Raw genomic sequence first — 17,221 nt, 5'->3', positions numbered from 1 at the left:
GCAATTTGAGGAAGGAAAGATCACTTTCAGCTAGAGAGGTCATGAAGGAAGTAGTATATAAACTGAGTTTCAAAGGAAGACAACGATTCTAAAAAATATTCATGAAAAGGGTATGTATGCCAGCCATGGGAGGCAGCTTGTAACAGAATCCACTGACAACAGATACAAAAGTTAGATAGGATGGCACCTGAAGAATAGAAGGCACAAATCCAGTAGGACTGGAACATAGCATTCTGGAAGAATAATGTGAAATAAGGGGGAGGAAGCGGGATCCAGGTTATGGAAAGGCTTAAATGCAAGGTGTCAAGTCCATGTTTTCTTTAGGGGACAGTAAGAGGTCTGTGCTAAACTTGAGATACCTGTGGGACTGAAGGTTTTTGTGTAAGACTGATATGGCCCATCCTGTGTCTTAGAATTTAATTCATCAAATACTGCTTAAGCAGCTACTCTTTACTAGGTGCTGGGCATGTAGAGCCATGGTCTTTGCCCTCAAGGAATATACATTATACCAGGAAGAATTTTTTGACAGATGTGTGAAAGCTGGATTGAAAAGAGAGAGATTGGGGCAAGGAGACTAATTAGGAGATTCTTGCAATAATCCAGGCTGGAGGTGAGGAAAATTTAAACTAACTATTAGGACAATGTAAAAGGAGAAAAGGGGACAGATGCAAGAGATGTTATAGTTTTAGGCTATAAGATTTCACAGTTGCTTGCTTGAGAGGGAATAGTCAAAGATGAATTCCAAGGTTACAAATCTGGATGACTGGGAGGATGATGCTAGCCTCAAGAGAAATAAGGAAGATTGGAAGAAGGGCAGGATACTGATGAGTTACATTTTGGACATGTTAAATCTGATATGTTGGCAAGGACATGTGGGTGCAAATGCCAAGGCAGACAGTTGAAGCTGCAGGACTGGAGTCTGGGAGAAATATCAGCACTATTTAGAGATTTGGGAATCATCAATGTAGAGATGTAATTGAATCTATTAGAACAGATGAAATCAGAGAGACAGAGACAGAGAGAAAGACAGACACACACTCACAAAGACAGAGAGAGAGAGAAACAGACAGACAGAGAAGAAAATACAGGATAGATCCTAGGAAGAAAATCAAATTTAGAGAATGCAGATGGATAATAGCATCTTCTGTTTCTTAAATCCCAATTTATCTTTTCCCCAAATTTCCCCTCTTCATTTCCTGTTCCCAACTCTCAGTGAAGTCAACTAATATCTGGATATGTTTTGGTTTGGTTTGGAGGACTTTGTGAGATCCTTTGTAGCATTTTTTCTACTTGTTCATACAGTAGATGTTGGTGCATATTCCCTGTATGTCTCTGGGTTGCTTGTGTTTGCATATGCTTGCACATCAAGACAAGGCGGTGACTAGGGTTCCCAGGAAAGATGGCCCTTGTTCCCTTTCGGGCCACAATGAAATCAACTCCACTAACATCTTCCTTCCCTCTTCTGAGAATCTTTGAGCTGTCCTTCCATTTCAATTGTAACTTCTTGGTCTTCTGGCTTCATTCGTAGTCAATAATGTGACATCCTCCAGGGTATACAAATTCACTTGTCATTGGACAAAGACTTCACATTTAAAACATTAACAGTTAAACAAATGTTTGTAGACAGTCTAAAAACAATGTGATTCTCAGTCTGAGGGTCATTTAAAAATTGCTAATGGGTCATCACAATCAGAATAATTCATTATTTAGTGAATGGCCTGTTGGTGATGTCACTCTATATTTAGCTAGGTTGGTGCTTAGACAGCAGATAGTATATATTACAAGGGATTTATCCAATGCCTTTACAGTTTGCAGAATCAGTACTTGCATTCCACTAGCACAGTCTTTGAGAAACTGGGTCACTTCTATGCCGTAATGAATCATCAGAGGAAGACTTTCATGAAGAGCAGTTTGTCTTATCACAATAGAAATACTTAAGGGGCATGGGAAATGAGATTTTTCTAAGTTTAAAAATATGTGCATTAATAAGAAATCATATTAAAAAGTCTCCTTCATTTTGCTTTCTATAATGTAGCACCCTTAATGGTTGCATTTCTTGCCTTCCCCCAAGCTTCCTTTGTTTATCTTCATCTAGTTCAACTCCTTCATTATATAAATGAAGACATTGAGGGCCAGTGAGGGAAATTGGTTTGCCTGGTAAGTGATAATACTGGGACTAGAACTCTGACTTCTCCTCTAAGTCCAATATTCTTTCAATTATACTTAGTTTTCCATAGAGCTGGAAATTTTCTAGGGGATTTCTAGGGCTGAAGTATCACAGGATAGCAGAGCTGGAGGAGACTTTCAAAATCATATAGTCCCATCTCCAATCACATCTATACTATCCATAGCAAAGAACAGCTAAACTTCACTTAAATACCTCCATTGATGGGGAATTTATCATTGTTTTCAGCTCATAATAGCTCCATACACAACTTTTGAAACTCTGAATTAATGGTATAGGTTCAATGCAGGTACTTTGATTTCTTCTTCCCCCAAATTTAGCCTTTGGGTTAATAGCATCTCATGGTGCTTTTGGTCACTAAAACTCATCATCACTGAGAGTACAATTTTGTTTGTTTGTTTTTAAAAACCTGGTTCAGAAGAAGAAAGTTCTAGGTTCAAACTCCATGCCTAAAGGCATTTCTTGCACATAAATCACTAATATGGACTACCTGACTAAGCAAAGATCTTTCCATTTCCAATATTGTAATAATATTAGGCCTCCTTCAAAAGGATATAAACATGATTGTGAATTACCATGGAATTCTAGTGCTTCTAATAGTGAAGCGAAATTCTGTTAAATGCTGCTGTATCAAATATTGCAGTATTTTAAAAAGAGTCCAAAGTCTGAAGGCAGGTGACCTGGATTAAAATATATTCCTTCTCTGGGCTTATGCCTCAATATTTCTCATTTGGAAAATGAGGGAGTTGGACTAAGTTATCTATCTATTTCTCTAGACCTGAGATTGAAATGGAGAATCAGATTGTGAGAAAATGGCAAAAACAACAGGAGAGAGGAGGGCATGAGAGTGTGGATGGCAAATTGTTAGAAATTAAAAAAATAAAATAAAATGATTGTTAGAGACCACAGCATAATCAAGGACAGATATATGGACATCTATGCTTACAAAGGAGTTAGAAAATATACAAGATACAAGAAGAAAAAAACTTGGGGGTAAAACCTCCCTAGCAGAGGCAAATTGTCTGACTAATAAGAAAAAACATTGACATGAGATAGAGAACTTTCAAGTCAAATACAAGGTGTCCCCAAAGTCTAAGTGTAATCTTAAGCTTTAATAGCCATTAAATTAATTTAATTATACCACAATTAATATATTAATAACCATTAAGTTAATGTATTAATAGTTATTAAAGCTTATGACTGCACTAAGACTTTTGGGATACCCCATACAAATGTAAATCTCTTCGACCTTATATAAACTCTTCTGTCACTGAAGAACCTAAATGGCCTTCCCAAGTTATGGTGACTATTCAATTCACTATAATTCCAAATTCTCCTTTATAATATATAATAAATATAATATATCATATAATAAATTTCTACTGTATGTAAGGCCTTGTACTGGGAGTTTATCTAAACAAACTATTGCTAAGGCACTTAGGTAGCATAATGGTTAATCACATCAATAAGCATTTACTTGATGTGGATAAAGTACTAAGCCTGCAGTCTGAAAGACAGATTCAGATCCTGCCTTTGACACTTAATAGCTATAAGGGTAACTCTGGCCAAATCAATGCTCCACGCTGTCTCTGACCATTTATAAAACAGGGAGAAAGGTATCTTCCTCAAAAGGCTATTGCTATCATTGAGAGATATTGAGATAAGAGTTGTAGAAAGCTTTGCAAACTTTAAAATGCTATATATATGTATATTTATATATATCCTAGCTATAATAATAGTATATAATATATGTGTATAATAATAGTAATCTTAATAAAATAAGACCAGGTTCCTAACCTAAGGGAACATGTACAGGTAGCTAAAACACAAAATAACAATCTCATGTGGGAGATGCAAAGTGCTGGGTGAGGTCTGAGGTCTTAGAAGTTTGTCATCAAGTCATAAGGTTTCATAAACCTTCCATGACACAGGGTGGTTTCATGACAGAGATACCTTTGAGCTGATCTTGAATGGGAAGGAGATAGGCAAGGAGAGGGGAGGGTAACATCTCAAGCACGGAAATCAGTCTGAGCAAAGGCATGGTAGATTATTTGAGGTACAAAGATGTGTCCAATTTGACTGGAACACAGAGAGGAGTACAAGCAGGCAAGACTTCCAGGGAAGGATGACTCCACGCTGTGGAGAGTCTTGAATGTCAAAGACAAGTTAGAGTTTTCCTTGGTAAGCAATAGGGAGCCACTGAGGAATTTGGGGTGGAGAAGTGATAGGACCAGATAGATGTATAAGGAAGGTTATTCTGGGAACTGAACGATATTGGTTGGAGTGGGGGTAAGGTCAGAGGCAGGAGGATGGGTAAGGAGCCTGTTATCCTAGTCCAGGGAGGTAGTAAATGCCTTGATGAGGATGGTATCTGGGAACATAGCATAGGAGGTAGAAGTAAGAGTAACAAAGGAGGGAGAATTTCCAGGGTCTTCTATAGTTTAAAAGACTATGTTTAATACTACCCTAGGACTTTTGGGACACCCAGTATAAAAGACCCAGGACAATGGGGGATTTTGAGGCATCTCATCTAACCTCCACTTCCTCTCTTCTGTTATCTATGCTTGGACCCCTTTGTATTGTGGAATGGGAGCTCCAAACATTATCAGGAGAGACCGAGGCTTGAAACATGCCTTTGATGGCCACCAGCTATGGCCCAATGGCAAAGCAAGTCATTTCTCTGGGTCTCCAATCTTTCTCTGTAAAATGGGGAAGTTGTCTGCACTACTCACTTTGGGAGGTTATGGCGGTGATCAAATAAAATGTGTGGAAGGGACTTTTGCAAGCCTTCAAGCACTGTCTTATGTCCATTCTTTTCTGTTATGCTGCCAGTCACTCTGAGTATTTTCAAATTAATGTGACAATATACATGTAAATTTTATGGACATATGCCCCCTGAGGAATAAATATGCATATAAAGATGTCGCTTTAGGGATTCATCAGTCCTTCAAAATTGGAACTTCTGAGACAGCCTCTTATCCTCAATCTTCGAGCCTCCATTCTCACACTACTTATATGCTATAGTCTGTTATTATGTTTACACCCCACAGAAATTTAAGCAAAACACTCACTTTTAAAATTTCTTGATGATTTTCTGATGCATACAACCTGCCATCTCGAACTATATCTTCTATTAACTGTTGATAATCCTCTGTGAAATGAAAGCAGAGAAGAAGAAAAGTGATTTGAGACCATCAGCTTTAAGGGGCTTCTTTCCTTTTGTCCCATCTCAGTCAAGAAGTTATTAAATTAGCAGATGGCCACTACCTGGCCGTTCTCAGCACAGACATGTGCTTTGAGCTCACAGCCCTTCCAATGGTCAGATCTTTCTTTTTTCATTGTCCTTGGCACTTAGAAGGGTATTTTGCCTGTAGGAGATCCCAGGAAATGTTCGTTGAATTGGATTGGACATAGACATGGGAAATGATTCCAGCCTTACCGTCATAGGTCACGTAGGGTACTTGGAATCCTTTGCCACTGTTCCCTTCATTTGATTTAAACTGGATCCACAGCTTTCTAGACCGGGATGTGAAGGCTATGGGCCTCTCGTAGGTCTGACATGTTTCATAAGTAGTGATGGATGTAGGGGAAGCTGCAAAGGGAAGCAGACACACCGTATTGGAGGCCATCCTCTGTCCCCCCTGGGATCTGCCTGACACTGCCATGATTTTCATTTGCAGTTAAGGTAAAGATCATAGTGCTTCCCAGAATGCATAGATACCGTGAGAAGGAAGGTCTTTCCTTTTTGCCACTATTTACTACCTAACTACATGAATTCAAAACTGGAGGCTGTCCCTGGGGCTCTTGTCTTTCCCTTCCCTGTTTCCAATAAACACCTAAGTTCTGTTACTTTTTACCTCTGCATCATCTCTTGTATCCATCTTCTCAGAGCTCACCCTGTCCTACCTTGGAGTTCAGGAGCATACTGGCATTCAACGAGATGAGCATAACTGGTTCCTAATTGGATTTCCTGACCATACACTCTCCTTCCCCAAGCTAGTTTCATTATTGCAACCAATGCACAGAGCTGGCCATTTTATTCCCCTACTAAAGAAGTCTTGAAGGGAGTAGTAAATAAAATAAAAACTTGAGCCTGCCATTGTTAAGTCCTCCATTTTTGAGCTCTACCCTCCTTTTCCAACCTTTCCAGGTTTTACATACCTTCCCCTTAGATGAGAATACTTGATGTTTCACACTTTGACCAGGATAGGCCCCATGCTTATTATATACTCTCTGCTTAATCCTGCCTATTGCAAACCTGTGCAATAGCACAGGTACCATCTCCCCTGTGAGCCTTTCACAGGCCTACACCTGCCCTCACTCCAAGGTGAAAGTGATCTTTCCCTTCCCTAGCTTTCCTAGAGGACTTTGTCTGGATCATTGCATGTCAACTTGTGACACACTTATTTGGGTACCTGCCAAGTCATAACTCCTCCTCCCCTTCTAGTAGAAGGTGAGTCTTTGAGGTTAGGATCAGTGCCTTATATAAAATCCAGCTAACCAGAAGGTCTTGTTTAACAAATATCTCTTTAATTATTCTCATTCAGTCCAACAATGTTGGGAGGGTGATAGTGCAGAGCAGCAATTATTATTTCCATTTCATGGCTAAGACAATGGAGAAGAAGATGGAAGTCATTGCCCAGAATTACTCTGGTCATAACTGGTAGAGTCTGCCCTTGTTGACTGAAGTCCAGGACTCCTGCCAAGGTGCCACATTGTTCCTCAGAGGCAATAACAGATGAAATTGCCTTCAAAACTACAGGGTGTCTGGATAAATGCAAGGCATTGGGGTGATAAAGTTATTCACATAACTGACTAGAATTCTAGGAGGAGCCTAGTTTAGGAAAGGCTTTTAGAAAGAAATGTGTGACCATGTGATGGGAGTGTCTCCTTCTGTCATCTGTAAGATGAGAAGCGTGCACTGGGTGACATATATATATATATATATATATCATTACAGAGTGATGAGATACTAGGACTCTAATTGAGCCCAAGAGAGTAGTAGCATGATTCTGGGCTTTTGTGAAAATGTGAGTTTAATGGCAAGAGCCCTTAATGGGAGTCAAGAGACTCAGGCTGATTCCAGCTCTGACAATTATTAATTATGTCACTGTGGAGAAGTCATTTTCCTTCCCTAAGCTTCAGTTTCCTCATTTGAAAAATGTGGATAAGAATCCTTGAAATATTTACCTAACATGGGATATTTTGAGGAAAGTCCTTTTTTTCAAATAGTAAAAAATGAGATGTTAATAGTAATGCTAAATAATGACAATACTAGGATAGTTCAGTGGGCTTCCCTTCACTAGAACAAATTAAACTGGACCATTGACTTACTATCTATCTGTCCTTCAAGCTTAGAGCTAAATGTGGAGAAAGAGTATTCACTATTCAATGGTGAATTCTCTGGCAATGGTATTTTATGAAACAGAAGTAGTAATAGATAGTAATATAATGGAAGTAATAATAATAACAATGATTTGGAATTTAGTTTATTATATGTCCTTTGATTTAAAGGTCCCCATAGTTCATCATCAGCTACTTACCACTTTTTCTCATCACTAAAACATCACCACATTCATCTTCAATGGGCAGGAATATCTCTGGCACCACAATAAGAATTCTTCTCTTAGGTGGAGGATTGATGTTCCATATACATTCCACATTGGCTGGGTAGTCACCAGGATAATTGGGAGACTCGATGTAGCCAGTGTAATCTCCCAGTTCTCCTCCACAGTGCTGGTCTGTGAAGAAACCAGAACCTTTTTGAAGACAGGGTCCATGTCTTATTCATCTTTATACTAGTTCTAATCCTTATGAACCCTTAATGTTTGAGGAATGATGGAAACTAAAATTGGGCATTGGGCTTCCCCCTGGCCACATGTGAACTACAAAATGCCTATGTTTCATTGGGTCTTGAGAGTGAGAACTGATGGGTTTCTGAACAGCATTTTAATATCCTACTCCCATCTGTTAGAGAAGATGGTGAGAACAAACACTCAGATAAGTACCTGAATGGCTGTTATGCAGAAGAGCCATTCACCTGGTTCTGTGTGACCCCAAAGGACAGAACTAGAATCAGGAGGGAGAAATTACAAAAACACAAATTCAAGCTTTTTGGAAAGAGATGTTTCTAAAATAATCAGAGTTATTCCAAAGCTAATAGGTTTCCTGTCACAGGAGCTTATCAAGTGAAGACTTTAAATCCTTTGATCCTATTAGAGTCAAAAGTTTCAATACATGTTCAATCTAATTAGTTGGACAGTGATGAACATCCAGTGGGTTAAAACCCAAACTGTGATACTGACTGAATTTGAGACTTCACAATAAAGTGCTGGTAAATCTTCACTTAAAATCATTCATTAAAATCAATCTTCAGTTCTTTCTATAATCCTCAGGTCTGACATTTGACAGAAAAGCATTTGTTCAGGCGATAACTATTAGATCTTAACCTGGAAAGCTACTTCATGGGTTCCTCAAAACTTGGAGGGTATTTTCCATTTAGAAATGGCTGTGATGGAGGTAGCATTTTTATCTGGGAGTTACAGATCTACCCCATGTCCTTCTGAGTGGCTGTGGGACCTGGGAACGCTGTAAGGAAGCCAGCTTTTCTCTTCACTAAAGTGGGTAAAATGCTGCTAATAATACAGGGGACTAAGGGGCTGCAAAGTGAGTCCTCTGAAGATAAATAGGAAGCTAAGCAGGGCTCCAAATAAGGCTCAGTTTCTTTTTCATTCCCAACTATCTTCCATATCAGCATGATCACTTCCAGGGCTATGCAAAAGACAGCCACCAACTTAGGGACAGAACAGACATCAGCACTCATGTAGGCTATTCATTTCTACTTTCCTCTCATACCCTGACTTATCCATAATGCTGAGAGGAGGAAACAGATTAGCAGGAGAGGACTGATATGCCCAAAGTCACAGTCACTAAATAGCAGATTCAGGCTTTCAATCAAGGCTCTTTAATTACACACTCATCCTGTCAACTGATCATGTTGCCTTTAAAAAAATGTATCCTGGAACCAGTGCAGGGACAATAGATAGCTTTTATCTAGCATTTGTTCAGAGCTTTATTATTTGCAAAGCTTTTTACAAGTATGATCTCATTTGGTCCTTACAACCAACCTAGAAAGGAGATGCTGTTATCTCCATTTTACAAATGAGGAAACTAAGGCACATAGATATTAAATGACTTACCTAGAGTCACAAAGTATCTGTTTCTGGATTTAAATCTAGAGCTTCCCAATCCCAAATCCAGTGCTCTTTCTACTGGAACATCTAGATGTTTGTAACATCTAAGTAATGTCTGTGCCTGTAGTCCTAAGCCCCATTTTTCCTTCTAAAGATAGAGACATTAATGCTCTCTCCTGCTTCTCTCACAGTAATGGAAACAGTCAAATAAAAGAATGTATATAAATGTGTGTTAACTATTAAAGCCATGTAGATATGAATAAACTTAGCAGTACAAAATCACAATTATCTTTATTATTTTTCACAATAATGGAATCCCAGCCTCCTCAGGGCTATATTTATGGCTGCATCCCAAGAGGAGGAGAAATGACTTACTTTTACAATGAGTAACATTGGTAGAGCCGTCAAAATCAGTGCTTGTGTTACCAGGACAAGTTATGCAGTAATTCTGACCAAATTCTGGCTGGTAGGTGCCGATGGGACACCGGATACAGCGATGGGTAGAGGAGTTGTAATAGTGACCAGGAGAACAGTGAACTGCAGAGAGGCACAAGACAAGCTGTTATTATTGGATGCAGAACTTATCATGTGTGTCACATTCCATCACTACATTTACAACATTGCCAGGAGCAACTTTTCACAGAAGTATGACCTCTATGATTAATATTTCAAAATACTCAAGTTGCCAAAAGTGGATCAAAAGTAGAAATTGCTTTTTTCCAGGATTAAGTATAAGCAAAACTCTCCATTTTTCTCTTATTATAACTAAACCTTACTTGTTCTTAAAAATCCAGCTAAGGCCCAGTTCCTTTATGAAACCTGCCTTGATTACTCTTACCTTCACTGATTATCTCCTTCCTCTGAACTAGAGAATTTATTAGTCTTTGCCAGATTGCCCCATCTTTTATCTTAAGCATAATCTGAAGATAAACAGTCATCTACCAGGAAGCTCTTATAGTTCAAGAGCTATAAGGGTCAACTGGAGAGGTCATTTAGACCAGTTTCCTCATTCTATGGATGAGAAAACTGAGACCCAGGGAAAACAGGGTCTGTTGTGTTCATTTCCCCATTTTGGAGGAAGAGGAAGAACTCTGACAGACAGAAGAGAGAGGAATTCATCAAGAGATAGCCTGCTTGTGTTAATCTGGGTCTACAGGTTCCATCTTGTGTGTATATATGTCTATATTGGTGAGTGTGTCTGTGTTCAAATGTATGTTAATGTGTCTGTAGACAGATAAACAAAAATGTGTCAGTATGCTTGTGTTGTGTGTCTTTAGGTAAATATGTTTTATGTCAGTGTATATGCATGTGTGTATTGTATGTGTGTGAGAGAGAGAGGAGAGAGGGGAGAGAGGGGGAGGGATAGGGGGGATAGAGAGAGAGAGAGAGAGAGAGAGAGAGAGAGAGAGAGAGAGAGAGAGAGAAAGGAAGAGAAGAGAAGAGAAGAGAAAAAAGAGAAGACAAGACAAGACAAGACAAGACAAGACTCAAGATGGAAATCAGAAATAAAATAAGATATAAAAAACCTTGGGGAGTATGTTCACAGGAGCTGGAAGAGACTGCTATTCATTTTGTCTCTCTAGCCTCAGTACCTAAGACAGTTCCTTGCACACAGCAAATACTTAATAAATGCTTGTTGGATCACACCAGATTTGTACTATTATAGTATGACCCCACTTGAAATCTTTCTTTTAATTTGCCAACTGTGGGTGGAAACGCTGAACATTCTTTCAGGTCCATGGCCCTAAGCTGCATTATTCCACTTCCAACCCATTGCTAAACATCAGAGGCAAGAGTGAGTCGGAACAGGGTGCATTTACCTTTTGTCTCACAGTCTTGGAATGAAACAGCTCCTTCATACTTGGTCACCAGCCCGCCTCCGCAGGGGAAGCACAAGGTGCGTCCTGGCTCGGGCTGGTATGTGCCCAGTGGGCATGGCCTGCAAGGTTTGAAGCCATCGGATGAGTAGAAGCCGGGAGAACACTGTCCTGAAAAATTAAAAGTCATCTCTTATGGGAGGAAGCTGGTCCAGTAGGGACCAGTGGCCTGGGGACAGCTTCTGAAATGACAAAGCTACTGGCAGACCAGCTACATCTGTGATTTAGCTCTTTCTCCAACCCAAAAGGAGAAGGACCAACCCCAAAGATACTCTGGCAGATTCTGGGGAGGGGGATACTTTCTAAATCTTGCACACTGGGGCCCACAGCTCTAGAACTAAACATATGGAGAATTCAAAGGCAAAAACAAAGGGACTACTTTTGAATAGCTCTCATAGAATTACTGATTGGATCTACATCCACATCCCATTTTTTTTTTTTTTACAGAATTTGATAGAAATTCATTGAATTCAGAGCTAGAAAGGATCTTAAATGTCATTTAGTACAAACTTATTTTACAAAACTGAGATTCAGATCCAAGGGTTACATAGGTTTGTGAGCAACAGAGCTATCCTTGGAGGGGATTACTCTTTCCATTAGGTCAAGAATTTTTAAAACTCTTTTCCAATGGCTATGAATGTGCATTGAAATGCTGCTTCCTTTTGGGCTTGGATTAGATTAGAAAGCAGACTGGTCTGGTACAGATCTGGGATGAATTTTGAATAGAGTTGCATGAGGGCAAAGGAAATAAATGCCCTTATGTCATTTGCATAATATTACCCACAATCCTCTCCTCAACTTTTCTCTGGTTGGTAGTTTGACCTGAGTTGATGTTATTCCAATGAGTGTAATGACTCAAGTAACAGGGACTTAATTTTAAGTGCCTCTGCTTCCCAAGACAAAATAGTGGCAGACTGAGACAAGATTGGGCAGGTGGGGGACTTGCCACTCCTTTAGAAATCAAGTTTCACTTGCCTCCACATTCGGATACATTTCGGGCTCCTGCTAGGCCTTGGCCATCATTACTTGGGCAAGGCTCACAGGTGAGCTGACCCTCTGTATCTTGATATGTTCCTGGCAGACAAGGAAGGCACTCACTGTGCTCTCCGCTGTAATAGGTGCCCGGTCCACAGGTCACTGAAAAACCAAAGCAGAACCCAACCATGAGGACATTCCCAAAGTTGCCTCAACAAGACCTCAAACCTAGATTTCTTGGAGGCTTCAACTTGCCTCATTCACCTTTTTACTTCTTGTCCAAGAACAGGGACAACTCTTACTCATATTCTTCTTCAGATTTAGACTTGGAAGGGACCTTAAAGATCATTTATTCTAGTTTTTTAAAGTTTACAGATGAAGAAACCAAGACTACAGAACTGATTTGCTGAATTTGTAGGTCTAACTCCACCTATTTTAAAGACATGTTACTAGTGCCATTAGAAGGAATGAAGAAGAGGGAACCAATAAATTCTTATCCATTCCTATAAGGGTACATACATAATTTCAGGTACAACTTAGACTGCATACTTTCATCACCTGTACATGTGCCATCTCTCGCTCTCTAAATAAATCACCAATTATGGAATTATTGAAGTGGATGGGATCTGAGAGATCATCTAGTGCAGTAACTTCCTTAGTTTTCAGAGAAGACAGCTAAGTTTTAGAGAAGATAAATATCTTTCCCAAATCATATGGGCAAAAGATCTTACCTAAGGTAATGGAGCTTCAGATTCTCTTCTAGCCTTGCTAACTTCTTGCCTGTAGAGTCTACCTCAAAGAACCGTGGGGAGAACTAGAACCCGGAGGCGATTTCCTGGCACTGCTGGTCAGTAAACTCCATTTCCTCTTCTCAGACCTCTGTACTCTGGCTTTTGCCACTTAACAAACTATTCTTTTCAAAGTTACTGTTGATCTTTTGATTTTCAGGTCTTTTGACCTTTTATCAGCTTTCATCTTTCTTGGCCTCTCTATAGCATTTGACTTTGTGGATACTCTCTTCTCTTTGGGGCTTTGTGACACTGCTTTCACCTTTCTATTTCTATCAATCTGACCACTTCACTTCTTCTGAGACTCCTTTGTCAGATCATCATCCATATCACATCTCCTAACATATTGTTGTCCCCTAAAGTCTTGTTCTGGATCCCCTTATACTATCTGTGTTCAGAAGTTCTGGGTTGTTTTCTTGTTTTTTTCTTGAATTATGGTAGTGAGGTTTTTTTGAGTTGTGTTTTTTGGAAGATTTATGATGCTTAAATTATCTTTATGCATCCTGTCTTCCAGATCAATATGTTTTGCTTGTACAAACATCATGTTTTCCTTTAATATTAATGCTTTTTGCTTCTCTTTTTTCCCTTCACTTCTATGTATATGTATGACAATCAGTTCTTTTTTTTTCTTTTTTTTTTTTTGGGGGGGGGGTAAGGTTTATCAGTAGATAGGGTGTCAGATCAGGAGTCAGGAAGACTCTTTTTCCTGAGTTCAAATCTGGCCTCAGACTCTCCCTAGCATTTAATTCTGGGCAAGTCACTTAATCCTTGAGCCGAGACAATTTCCCTTTTGTATTTGTAGCCCTAGGACCTGGTCCAGTGCCACGCACATAGACTGATTGACTCACCACACTTCCCATCCTGCAGCACCAGGCCAGGGCTACAAGCCTCCTGCCCTTCAGCAGTTTTAGCTGGTTTCTGGGCCACTTCATACTCTGTACCCGAAAACTGAAGGTAAAATTGCTGTTTATTAATAGATTTCCTCAGTGTTTTGATGGCGGCCTGCAACTTCTGTTCCAGCTTTTTCCGGACACAATCAGTATTACAGGTGTCTGAATAAGAGATGAACAGGAATAGTTTTTAGTGTAACTCACATTTCTTAAGGGCTTGCAAAGTGCTTCCTCACAGCAGCCTTGGGAGGTAGCAAGGATGAGGATTATTAACCCTTTTTACAGATGACAAGAGTGTTAAGAACTGAAATGGATGGTCCAGAGATGCTGGAAGCTACCTTCTAGAGTTCTGGCCCTTTCTAGGCCAGGTTTCATTCTATTTAAACCCCACAGCTGCCTGTTTAGCACCCCAGATGGGAGCGAGACCTCCTGATGGAGTGGCAATCTGCATTGTGGCATCCTGAACTGTGGGAGGACCCTTGCCAGGTGATGCCTTAGTTTCCTCAAGCATAAACTAGGGAGTAAGAAGGGCAGCCAACCTCAGGGCTGCTGTGGGGATCAAAGGAAAGGCATGGTGGCTGCTCTGCAGACCTTAAAGGTCCCGCAAAGGTGCACTCCTGCTATCCCTAGGACTTTCTTGGGATTTCTGATGAGGAACCTCTCCTAATTGGTGCTAACTCTTGTGCATCTCAGTTCTGGAGAGTCTTCTGAGGCACAGAGAAGCTGAGCTCTTTCCTCAGGGTCATCTTGGTGATCAAGGCCCTGCCAGAGGTGGGTCCTAAGCCATCATCTCTGAGTCCCTGCCACCTCTTTCTTTGGTCACTGTGGCTATTAGCACCAATCCTGAAACTGTGCTGGAGAAAAATCCTCTTTGGGTTACCGTCCAAGCGCGTCACCAACCCACAAAGCAGGGATGCTTCCTGATTTCTACCTTTGACCCTAATGACTAAAATGTGTGCACGTATTGCAGACACAAATGCATGCATATTTTTGTGTCTGCACGTGTTGCATGCACAAATGTGTGTGTATATTTGCATCTGCACATAGTGCGCGCACAGATGCATGTGTATATCTGTAACACATCCGGCTTGCGTCATGCCCACGCAGTCACACATATGTCCTCGTCACAGCACGATTGCACAGAACAACAAGTCTGTAAGACGACCTGCACACACCTGAGACCTCATCAGACTTCATCTCTACCTCAAACTCGGCCGTGATATGGGACACTTCCTTGGAAGGAGACTTGCGGCCCCGGCGCTTCTTCTTGGAAGAGTCGCACTGGAGGTTCACGAAGGTCACTTGGCAGTTGTCTGTACAAGGGAATTGACCACCTTGGCATAAGAAAGTTACGCGAGAGAGAAATGAAGCAGATGGTGGACATGGCTGGGGGGGGGGCAGGGCTGGGCCTCCACACCTGGCGTGGGGCACGGGCAAGGCCCTTGAGAAATTGCGGCCGGGTGGATGGACACGCCATTACCAGGGGCCCCGTGGAGGAGGTGGAAGTGATGGCTTCCGTTATTAAGTACCTCCTCCAGGTGGGTGCTAGGGATATAGAGCTCCTTCTCTGATATGGGGTGCTGAGAAGGGAGGGTCCTCAGCACCTTTGGGGCAACCAGCACCAGGCTGTGGCTCAAGAGCGAGGAATGGTCATTTGTTCAGCCACAGCGCTTAGTGGCAGTGGCTTTGAAATATCCAGGCTCCTTTTGCTCTGGTTTCCTGCTCATACAGAAATGTTCTGATGGAGAATCTGGCTTCCTTCTGTAGTGCAGGGACTAGAAACCAGGTGTCCTGAGCCTATACTTTCTCCTGCTGTTTGCCTGGTTCAGCCTGTCCCCGTGCCCTGAACTTCCCGTTCTTCCTCGGAGAAGAGAGATTTGGACTGCGGCTTTTCCCCTTTATATGGGGGGCTTTTTGAGAGATCTGTCTCATCTGTCTTTGTTTCTCTGGTACCTTCCTAGCAAGAGGCCTTATGCACAGCAGATGCATCCCTCGATGAACACATGTCAAATTTCCTGAAACCCTTCTTGCTATTCCTACTTCCTACTAAGAGAGGGACTCATCAGACTCTTAATTCAGGCCCCTCTTCTTCTCCAAGTCATTAAGACACTCTGCCCACTGGCTCCCATGGGAATGGATGCCAGGCGCCAGCCTCCATGGCAGCCAGACCACTCACCGAGTAGTGCTTGCTTTCCCACCTCCTTCACCTTATCCTTGCTGCGTCGTCGCAGGTGACATTTAGCATCTCTGATTTTGAAACGGGCTTTCTGCTTGACAGGAGGAACCAGAGGATCTACAAAAAAGCCCAAAGGAGCACCTCAAAGTGGGGATATCACCCATCTCCTGCCTTGCCCTACCATCCTACTGTGATTAGTGGTGGCTTGTCAGTTCCTCTGACTGGCAACATCCTGTGATCTTTGGCCTTCTAAGTGACCTGGAAAAATCAGGAAGGCTCAGAAGGCATCGAGGATATAGTTACCTGGCACAGAACTCCTGACCATTTTCTAAGCCTAAGACCGCAGGCTACTGCACCATCAAAGAGACTTTCCTATGGACATCGAACACTCAGAATCTCAAAGACAGAAAGGGAAAGCCAGCCAGACAGGAGAACAATCACCAGCCTTGCTGGGTCTACCACGGGGACCTGCCATCTGGCTCCCTGTGTCTCCTTCCTTTGAATTTCATCAGCTTCCAGGTGTTACAATCAGCTTTTCTGCACAAAAGCCAAATAACCTTTGTTCTCTCACATTTGATCTCTTGTCTATGGGAAACATCAGTGGGATAGGGAGTGCTGCTCCTTTTAGAGTTATTGTCAGTCCCTTCCTCAGCTTCTCTTTTAGCCAAGTGCCAGCCTTCTTGTGGTAATCAGGCAGAAAGGGTGTATCTCTAGCCACCCCCACATCATCCAAAGGAGCCCTAAGTCCTTCTGTTTGCTATATTAACAACCCAACTATATTATTGTCTCTCGTAACTAGAAAGTGAACCCTTAGAGAGGAAGGTTTCTCTTCCTTTTCTTTTTGTATCCTTGGCACTTTGTGCAGTGCTTAGAAGCTACTGCTTAATGAATGCCTTTCCTTTCCATTCTATTTGCTCATTTCTTTTGATGAAATAATAAGCCAGAGGGACTTTCAGTGATTGAGGACTAAAGGACTTTGAACAAAACAACTAGATTTCTTCAATAAGGGACCCTAACTTATTAAGGGCAGAACCATGAGCCACTTCTACAATGTTCTTGAGTGCTGGGCACATGGAGGCCCATGATTCATTCTCATTGATTGAATTACTGAAAGCAGATTGTTCTGGAGGAGTCAGT

The 17,221-nt window shown here is 41.3% G+C and overlaps 1 protein-coding gene across 2 annotated transcripts in view; it reads right to left on the bottom strand.

The window, feature by feature from the left end:
- SCUBE1 (signal peptide, CUB domain and EGF like domain containing 1) overlaps positions 1 to 17,221 on the bottom strand; it is a 221,684-nt gene that overhangs the window by 13,669 nt on the left and 190,794 nt on the right. For both annotated transcript variants that reach the window (XM_051962306.1, XM_051962305.1), the window contains 9 exons: positions 16,085 to 16,201; positions 15,084 to 15,221; positions 13,867 to 14,070; positions 12,231 to 12,392; positions 11,199 to 11,366; positions 9,754 to 9,915; positions 7,729 to 7,926; positions 5,625 to 5,777; positions 5,257 to 5,336 (listed from right to left, as the gene is read on the bottom strand). In XM_051962306.1, the coding sequence (XP_051818266.1) occupies positions 5,257 to 5,336; positions 5,625 to 5,777; positions 7,729 to 7,926; positions 9,754 to 9,915; positions 11,199 to 11,366; positions 12,231 to 12,392; positions 13,867 to 14,070; positions 15,084 to 15,221; positions 16,085 to 16,201 (1,382 nt within the window). The remainder of the gene's footprint in view (positions 1 to 5,256; positions 5,337 to 5,624; positions 5,778 to 7,728; positions 7,927 to 9,753; positions 9,916 to 11,198; positions 11,367 to 12,230; positions 12,393 to 13,866; positions 14,071 to 15,083; positions 15,222 to 16,084; positions 16,202 to 17,221) is intronic.

This window comes from Antechinus flavipes, chromosome 5 (genome assembly GCF_016432865.1).
Source record: "Antechinus flavipes isolate AdamAnt ecotype Samford, QLD, Australia chromosome 5, AdamAnt_v2, whole genome shotgun sequence".
NCBI classification, from domain to species: Eukaryota; Metazoa; Chordata; class Mammalia; order Dasyuromorphia; family Dasyuridae; genus Antechinus; species Antechinus flavipes.
The sequence above is the reverse complement of the archived record's forward strand: the minus strand, read 5'-3'. Positions and strand labels throughout refer to the sequence as shown.